Here is a 9,572-nt window from a genome sequence, read left to right as displayed (position 1 = left end):
ACCCACACCTAAATTTCAACTAAGGAACAATTTGTTCTAGTTTTATATAGTCGTGTGGATTCCTTCGGTCAAAGAAGGAAAGAAGGTTGGCAACCAACGGCGTTGGCTTGGATTCAGATTAGATATATGAGCATTACTGAATCCTGCGTGATCGGATGTTGGGTAGTCCACTTCATTTTGGATTGGGACATGGATAAGCAAGCCCTTACCAGATCCAGATCTGATTAATTTAGCTTTTTACCCTGACTGCATATGATTTTACAAGAAGTCAGGTTTTAGAATTCGAGCAGATGTTAGTTGGACTTGGATATGAAATCCCAAACCTGATCCGACCTTTTTACTAATCGGATCTGACACTTACCTAATTCATGTAAACGAGTGTCAGATAGCAAGTGTTGGATAGAGGTGGTTCAATTCCTGGTCTGGATCCAGCTGGGTGTCATGTTGTCAGACAGTCGGATACAAACCTTGTGTTGGTTCAGTTTTATGTTGTAGGCCTTATGTATCTGATTTGATCAATTTGGGTTCAAACAGAATCCGAACCAACTTGCAAATTAAAACTCACGGAAATACAATGGTGAAAATGATTCATTCCAAAAGGATCCAATGGCCGAGTCTGGTCCGGTTTCTCATTGTATGAGGATTTAAGGGCAGGAAAATTTCAACATCTTGACTGTCCCATCCAAGAGCATTGAAATATAACAAGAATGGCAAAAATATGTTAATAAATCAATATAAGGAAGAGAGAGAGAAGAAAACCGAAAAAATCATGATATGATGGGTATAATTAGATCTTAACTGGTTCTAGAAAGATTCTTCCTTGTTTTGGGTCTCTGTTGTCCCCGACCAAGTTTTGATGTGTCTTGGCTTAGAGTATCCAAAACTCTTCTTTTAGCAAACGTGTCTTCAACACTAAAAGCTTTTGGTGTATGGATGACCAACCAAAGAAATTTCTCACCAAAGTTTACGTCCCTCAAATATAAGAGTCAAACCAAACACAATCTCTATCAAGTTTTCTCCTTACAAATTGATGGTCTTCTTTTCACATTCTTACTGGGAGAATCCAGCATCTTTCATGGCTACGGGCTCTTGCATTCCATTCATGGTGCTTGTTTTGAGCCTCTTGGCTCATAGCACTGGTGCAGATGATGGTGATGGCCTTCTTGGTGCCTCTTTCCTCTTTGGCGATTCGTTGGTCGATGCCGGAAATAACAACTTTCTCTCGACATTATCGAAGGCCGACATACCGCCAAATGGGATTGACTTCGCCGATTCAGGGGGACAACCCACTGGACGCTATACTAACGGCAGGACCATTGGTGACATAGTTGGTAAGGCTAATTAGTGTCTACTTTGCATCATATGGCAAGTTCATCAACTCAATGCCTTAAGTTCACAAATTCTAAGTGTACTCCCTGGTGGGCAAGGGGTACCTGGGGGTTTTCCACCAATGAGCTCGTGCTTGAGTGAGGTGGTTTTCCTTGATTATTAGAGAAAATCATCTTTTAATTTTAGTCTGTATGCTTGTTTACGTGCATTGACGAGGATTTGTGTGTGTGTGTGTGTGTAATTTAAGGTAGCGAGCTCATTATAGCACACTAGATAATCGGCCTACCATATGGCCGGGGCCTATAATGGTAACAAAAGGGTTTAAATCAATATATATTTATTAAAATTTAAAGAAAAATAATGGGAATCATAAACATATTGATAAATTTAAAATATTAAAAGATATTTTTATTTTATGGCTATTACAAAGGGGGAGAAAAACGTTTTAAAGATAGAAAGACTAATGTACCGTGTAACTCTTCCTTTTTTTTTTATGAAAACTTTATACAATTGCTTATACAAAATTTTAATTACATTCTCAACTCACATGACAAGAATGTCAAACATTTTTTTGGCAAAATCTTGTTTTTTAAAAACTCGTGAGAAATTGAATTTTTTTCATAAATCTCGCATTTTTAGGCAAAATCTTATCAATAAAAATAAATAAATTTAAAAATAATCTTCGAGAGATGGATAATGGTTCTTGATACTTACATCTGTATTTTGTAAGGCTAATTAATTTTGGTAGTTTGTCAAACCCTTTTGTTTGGATTGTGCAGGGGAGCAGCTTGGACAGCCAAACTATGCTCTTCCTTTCCTCTCACCAAACGCAACGGGAATCGTTATCCTAAACGGGGTTAATTATGCATCAGGAGGAGGAGGGATCCTGAACCAGACCGGCAGGATCTTTGTAAGTTGACCAATACTCCTCTCTCTGACATTTTCAAAATTGACCAGGACTACCACGTCCGAGCCAGTCAAGTCTCACATTATGGGCCTATGGCACCGAAGATCGATGTCCTATATAACTGATAGACACGAGTGGTAAGCTTATTAGGCCCCAGGGCAGGGGTCCTATTACGCTGCCGGCATGATGACCATAAGCATGGCAGGCTGAGCTAGTGCTACCAAAAACTCTTTTACCGTGGCGCAGTCCATTTCTGCGCCAGCAAAAACTGTTTTATCGTGGCGCTACCTCTTGGATGCGCCAGCAAAAACCATATTTCTTGAAGTGAAGTGCTTTTGCAACAGGTAGGACGGATAGGGATGGACGTGCAGATCGATAACTTCAACACAACGAGGAGGGAGTACGACCAGCTGCTGGGTGAGTCCAAAGCCAGGGACTACATCATGAAGGACTCCATCTTCTCGGTCACTGTGGGGTCCAACGACTTCCTCAACAACTACCTGCTGCCCGTGATCTCGGTTGTAGAGCGGCTCACCTACACGCCCACCCAGTTCATCGATGAACTCATCACCAACCTCAGATCCCAACTAACTGTACTGTGAATCTCTCTCTCTCTCTCTAAGTTTTATACTTGCCAAGTGGGTTAGTGTCTATTAATATATACTCAAGGATGACTTAGCTGAGTCACTTATGATACTTGAGTCCTAGTGCCTAGCGGGCATGATTCTAGTATTGTCTCTAGCTACAAGCAGAGCAGTGACTAGACCTAGGTCAAAGCGGGTCCAACCCTACTGGCTGATCAGCAGCTTATATATATGATCAGCTATGTAGGTTTAGACCCAGCTAGGCTTGTTGGGCTGGATTTTAGTTTCCTTCCAACCCATTGATTGTAAAGGAAATCAAAGACACCTAGATGCACGCAGATTTACATGGTTCTGTGTAATATCACCTACGTCTACAATATTAACTCCACTCTACAAAAATCGTTCGGTGGCGCCTTCCACCATTTAAGCCCATGATAGTGTTAAAAGTGTTTTAATACCTCTCCTAAACAAGAGTCATACTTTAGCTTATTAAGACTGGTTGAGACCCATTGGGTCTCCAAACACCCTTTCCTTCTAAGCTTGCGGTGAGGATGTTGGTAAGATGCTTAGAGGACGCCACATATATATTGGGTAACAAGGTTGCCCAACACCACCTTCTCTCTGACAAAATGATAGTTAATTTTATCTGAGAGTGAAAGACGGGCTTAATATAGTGGTGTGTAGGGCAGAGATGTCACATAACATAATGGGCAAATTTAAGAGGTACACTCCCAAATCACGAAGGCCAAATGTGAGCCAGACTAATTCAGCTATGCTAGAAGCCATATAATGATCCTCGAGTTTAGAATAAAGGACACCCAACCCAATATGCATCAGAAAGGCATATAAGTCTAGTAAAGACCTGAATAGAAGGCGAATTCCATGATCAAGAGTCATGTAAACATATATAGCAAAGGATTTATTTCACCATTTGGAAGTGAGAGTTTGTAGGATTCTGTATAAACTGACTGATTGACATAATTAATACTGAAGGAGAGATCAGGACATGTCATTGTGAGATAACAACCCACAGGGCTTCAATAGAAGGTAGAGTCCACATAAGGCTGATCACCTTATGTAGTGTGAGTCTGACTAGTAGCCATTGGCGTAGCAATTGGTTTAGCACCAAGCATTTGGGTTAGGTCAATAAATTCATAATCATATCTCTTCTTATCCAGGAACAGGCCAATAGAGAACTATTGAACTTCAATCACAAGGAAGAAGTGAAGAAACCTAAGGTATTTAATGGTAAATTCTCAACTTACTTGCTCAACAAATTGAGTCAGAAATTGATCACTTTGGGTAAGAATAATATCATCAACATAGAGCAACAATACGATCATCTTGTGACTGTCTCAATAAATAAATAAAGATAGATCTGCCATGCTAGAAAAAAACCCAAGAGATAACAGAAATATCCTAAATCAGCCATACCAAGCACACAGTGCCTGTTTGAATCCGTACAAAGCCCGCTTCAACAGTTGCAAACATAATACGGTTCTTTAGGATCTTGAAATCTAGAAAGTTGTTCTAGAAATACCATTTCATTTAGGTACCCATGGAGGAATGCATTTTTGACATCTGATCGTGGGATGTCCCATTGATAAACAAGAGCTAGGGTGAGAACTAGGCGAATGGTGGTTGGCTTAATAACCAGGGAGACAGTTTCCATAAAATCAATATAAAAAACTTGATCAAACCCTTTTACAACAAGTCTCGCTTTTAACTATTATAGAGTCTCATCACTTTTTCATAGCATTGTTCCAGCCTTTATGGGCTAAGGTGTTTTTAAGAGTCCTAGGTTCAAGCAAAATCGTTAGGGCAACGAAATATTTAGGGTTTGGCTTGATAATCTCTGCTTTCATGCGAGTCAACATGTGATGTGATTTTAATAGAGGCACCCCTAGATCAGTTGGGGGATTCATATTGTGACCATCGGTTGAGGTGCTACCGATACCTATTTTGGCCTGATTGTGGGTCTCAATATTGTCTAACTCGGTATTACCATTACTCTGATCATGAGTCTTACTGGTCACCGAACATGAGGCCCAATATCATCCAGATATCCTCACTTTCTGGACTATTCTAAACACTCTCATCCTGATGGCTATGAATCTCTTGAACTGTTTGGTCATCACATTCCCTAAAGCTAATTAGTTATTTGGATTGCTTACTTGAAGAAAGAGAGAGTGTCCGACCTAGAGTATGAGAATATATTTTCATCAAACACCATATATTTGGATTTGTACACACACTAGTGGAAAATATGCACAAGTATCCCTTGTGCTGATCACTATAACTCAGAAAACACACACAGAAGAGTTTTGGGTTCAAACTTGTGAGCATAATCCCGAAGATAGGGAAAACTCTGACATCCAAAGACTCTTAGGAAAGGGTAATCTGGTTTTTTGGAAAAATAGGACCTCAAAAGGAGATTTCATCTCTAAGTTGGGTGTGGGCAGTCTGTTGATGAGCCATGTCTCAATCAAAGAAGGCTTCAACCCAAAATCTACTTGGAGTTTGAGTATGGAAGATCATGGTCAGGCCCAACTCAGTAATAGAGTGATGGTATCGTTCAACCATACCATCCTGTTCAGGCATTTTTGGGCAACTCTTATAATGAAGAATACCACTATTTTTTAAATATTGCATGCAGACAAATTTTGAGAATAACTTACATTTTTTTCTCAAGGAAAACACCCAGGTGTATGAGGAGAATTCATCAACAAACCCAACATAAAATCTAAATCTATGTTGAGAGACAACTGAGGAAGGTCCCCACACATTGCAATGAACTTTGCCAAAAATATCTTTACAATATTCTTCAGTAGACAAAAATGGCAGGCGACACATCTTATCCATTTGACAACTAGAGCAAATAGAGTTTTTAATGGGCTTTGAATTTATTAAAAAGTTTTTTGCAAGAAAAATAACTATTTGAGCATGTGTGACTGAGATGCTGGTGCCACACATCCCAAGTATATCTTAATTACCACGTACAGAAGAGCACCTTATTGACACACTCCTTTATTTGACTGTTCGAAGTTGCCTACCCTATGCTCGGTTGCCACCACTTTGTTCATCCTCTTGTCCTTAATTACAAAACCATCCAATGAGAACTCGAAAACACATAACATGTGAGAGGTTAACTAACTTACCAAAACAAGATTTTTCTTAATTTCAGGAACCACCAAAATGTTATCTAAGCATAGGGACTGATTATCTTTTCCAACCTAAGCTAAACCAATGTGCATGATATCAAGTTGGGCACCATTGACTACCATCTGAGTCAGTTGTGATATGTGGTGGAGCTCCAGACATGTTAGGGAACCATGTCTGATCTTGAGTATCTATGATCTTCATAGCTGCCAAGGCCTGTGGGACGTTCTCGATAAGTGTGGTTGAATCTATTGGGAACTTGTGGACAGAATTTCAGCTTGGCTAGCTGGTATAAAGCCACACCCCTTGGAGTTGAAATGATGCTTTCCATTGTTGGGTTTAAACTGATGTTTGTTCATCCTTTGACCAACGAAGGCACTGTGTTGAGTACCATCATGCCATCGATTGGAGGAGTTGGAGTCAGGGTTTCTCCATCAATGATGCCACTGTCTTGGATTGGATTTTTCCTAATAGAAAATTGGAGTGGTTGAGCTTAATGGTAACGAAATTTGCTATGTTTAGATTGTATTGAGAATATTGCCTTCATGAGCTATGGTATTGAGAATTGGCTTCCAATTTTCATTTCAAAAATTGGTAGAAGTTGGTGCAGAGAGACATCTATTTCACTTGGATTTACCAAAAAAGTTAAGAACTAACTCTATCAGTTCGTATTAAGTGATTAGGTGGGTAGTTGCAATGCCAGCCGTTTGAACGTATTGGTTAGGCATTAAACGTGTATTTGGCTGTAATATAACTTTGAACAATTTTCAAATACAGAGGCTTTACAGCTTGGATGCTAGGAAGTTTCTGGTGGCGAATGTGGGGCCCATAGGGTGCATCCCTTACCAGAAGACCATCAACGGGGTGGGCGAGCACGAGTGCGTGGACCTGCCCAACCAGCTGGCCCTGCAGTACAACGCTAAGCTCAAGGATTTGCTGGCCGAGCTCAACGACAACCTGCCCGGCTCCACCTTCTGCCTGGCCAACGTCTATGACCTCGTCATGGAGCTCATCTCCAACTATCCCAAATATGGTCTCTCTCTCTCTCTCTCTCTCTCTCTCTCTCTCTCTCTCTCTCTCTCTCTCTCAGGTTTCTTTTTCACTATCATGTAAAAAAATATGATAACAGTGACCATAAGTACAGCAGGCTGAGCCAGCACGACTAGTTCTATGATCCTGAGAAATGTATAATATCCAATTAAAACCTATCTATTTCATAAGCTTTACAATTCTAGATTAGTTAATAAGACCAAGAGTATAGAAATTTTTTGGTATGAAACCAAAAGATAAGTTAGTATTAATTAATTGCAGTTGATTTTTAAAAAAGTTAAAATTTTCTCAGTGATATTGGTCTGTTAATATTCTGATGCAGGGTTTCAGACAGCAAGCAAGGCTTGCTGTGGCTCTGGTGGACAGTTTCTAGGCATCATCCCCTGCGGACCAACAACTTCCCTATGTGATGATCGATCCAAAAATGTCTTCTGGGATCCTTACCATCCAAGTGAGGCAGCCAACCTCGTGATCGGGAGGGAACTCGTCCACGGTGACCGATACATTTCGCCGATAAATCTCTACACTCTGAGGCATTTGTAACACAATTGACATATCACTCAATGTTGTGGTTGGGTTATTGTTGAGGGTTGTTCTGGTTGTGTTCTGTTTTTTGTGATCAAGAAGGTGATTAATTATTTGCTTGAGAAGGCCAGTGTTGTGATGCCAACAATCTATGTGCAGTGAATTTCTACCTCTATCATGTTTTCACTTGTCCCTCTTGATGTGGATGTGTTTATTGTGTTTACCTATTTATACATTTTTGTATTTTGATTAATTGTGTTTGAAAAAATGTACTGTTTGTGTACAGTTTACCCAATCCATGTCCTTTTCCATTTCCATGACCACTGCCTAAAACAAACAAGCTAGGGCCAACCCCTTTATAATTCCTCTTTCATTTCCTCACAATTCAGAGCATTTTGTACATAATCAATGGTGCCTGTTATTTCAAATCACTTGTGGGTCCAAATTCCTGGTTGCTGCTATGACTGCTGGAGTACATGAAACTTTTAGAGTCTTAGACATGGTGTTTTTTTCCCCTCAAAACTTCATGTTTGTTTGAAATTCGTTATACCACTTTCAGATGAAATCAGATCCAGTACTTGGCCAAGTACCTCGCAAAAATACTCTGTCTCAGTGACAAAATGACTTGCAGCATCCATAAAACCTTTCTCTTCGAACACCCCCACAACATCTAGGGGGCATTTGTTTCATGCCCTTTCTTACGAAAGAGGCTCTCTTCCATAGGAAAGAAGGTTTCTTTCTTACAAAAGGGTAATACAACTATGACTATGAGAAACATATGGTGGGACCCACATAATAAATGCCAAAGTGACCGTTTCGAAGGAAAGAAAGAGACTTCCCTTGAGTGGGACTGTGGGAGTGTAACAAATGCCCTGAACCAAAGTACCTTGCAAGGATATTTTGTCATTCTTGAGGGAAGGTTATGTTGGCATTTTTCATGTCTTAGGTCATTCATTGATGATTTGAGACAAAAGGTACCAATTTTTTGTAGTTTGTTACACCTGCTTCGTTGTCTTTTCTGTTGGAGGATGGCTAGCTTACGTCTCATTGAGAGGTACCAGCATTTTATTACAAGGCTGAAAATTCTATGGGAATTGAGAGGGGTCTTTTGGGGAATGGATGGCTCAGTACTAGGGGGGTTAGCAGATCGGATACCTGACCCAATAGGATGTGACTAGATCCGCCCAAGTAACTTGCAATAGAGTTCTGTTCAGGTTCAGGTTCAAGTTATGTCCACTTTTTGGCCCAAAGTGGACATAACCTGTATGTGTTGTTTGATATTTTGCCTTTTTATGCATTGCTAACTATGAACCAGTCCAACCAACGGGGGCTCCGCACGGTTGGTAGGAGCTGTCAGTGCACGTCTCCCTGTGATGAGACGTTGCAGGTTCAAAACCCCAGTGGTACATTGAATAATAATATCATTTGAAATTTGAAATATGAAATACCCGGTACTTTATATAGCCGTTAGCTTCAAACTGCCTAGAAGCCTTTAAGGCATTTTGAAATTTGAAATGTTTGCTTTTTATGGGTTTGAACTTTGAAGAAGGTTTATCAAGTCATTACAATGCAAAGTGAGAAATAATGATTGTTTTTTTTTTCACCCTTTTGAATAAATTTGTTAATCGGCTTGGATATGGATCCATTTCATAAGTTCAACTTTTGTCACTCTTTGAATACCATTAGAAAAAATACAGATTATAGTATTGTAGCATATTGGATTGCAGAAATCGATATAAGCAATTGAATATCCAAGTCGGATGGACATCAGGTCGAGTAGCACCCCCTGAATGGACTGGGTTTGGGTTGCCTGAAACTAGGGGTGTCAATGGATTGGTTTGACCAAGACCCGACCTGTACCAAACACTATATTGTAAAGTATATAGGATCAAGGTTTGGTGATAAAGAAAGAGGTCTGATTAAAATCTGGATCAGATCCAAAGAGTCTGATTAATATATAGAGTTGGGTATGGTTTCTGAAATTTCATACCAGACCTGGGCCCAACTCGACGCACAAC

General features: G+C 39.9%; 1 protein-coding gene across 1 annotated transcript; it reads left to right on the top strand.

Annotated features, from left to right (window-relative positions):
- The first annotated feature begins 1,030 nt into the window (after positions 1-1,030).
- On the top strand, positions 1,031-7,572 carry LOC149847891 (GDSL esterase/lipase At2g23540-like). The gene is made up of 5 exons (XM_090002621.1): positions 1,031-1,331; positions 2,109-2,239; positions 2,581-2,829; positions 6,757-7,012; positions 7,352-7,572. The coding sequence occupies exons 1-5, from the start codon at positions 1,031-1,033 to the stop codon at positions 7,570-7,572; spliced, it is 1,158 nt and encodes a 385-aa protein (XP_089858747.1).
- Positions 7,573-9,572: the final 2,000 nt, after the last annotated feature.

Source organism: Nuphar pumila, chromosome 1 (assembly GCF_984573655.1).
Source record: "Nuphar pumila chromosome 1, dmNupPumi1.hap1.1, whole genome shotgun sequence".
NCBI lineage: Eukaryota > Viridiplantae > Streptophyta > Magnoliopsida > Nymphaeales > Nymphaeaceae > Nuphar > Nuphar pumila.
Note: the sequence above shows the minus strand (reverse complement) of the source record. Positions and strands in the feature narration are given on the sequence as shown.

Excerpts from the sequence above, each read along its gene's own strand:
- LOC149847891 (XM_090002621.1), top strand. The coding sequence starts at position 1,031 with ATGGTCTTCTTTTCACATTCTTACTGGGAGAATCCAGCATCTTTCATG. Across the intron at positions 1,332-2,108 it reads GACCATTGGTGACATAGTTG|GGGAGCAGCTTGGACAGCCA; the intron begins GTAAGGCTAATT and ends TGGATTGTGCAG. Across the intron at positions 2,830-6,756 it reads ACCTCAGATCCCAACTAACT|AGGCTTTACAGCTTGGATGC; the intron begins GTACTGTGAATC and ends TTTCAAATACAG.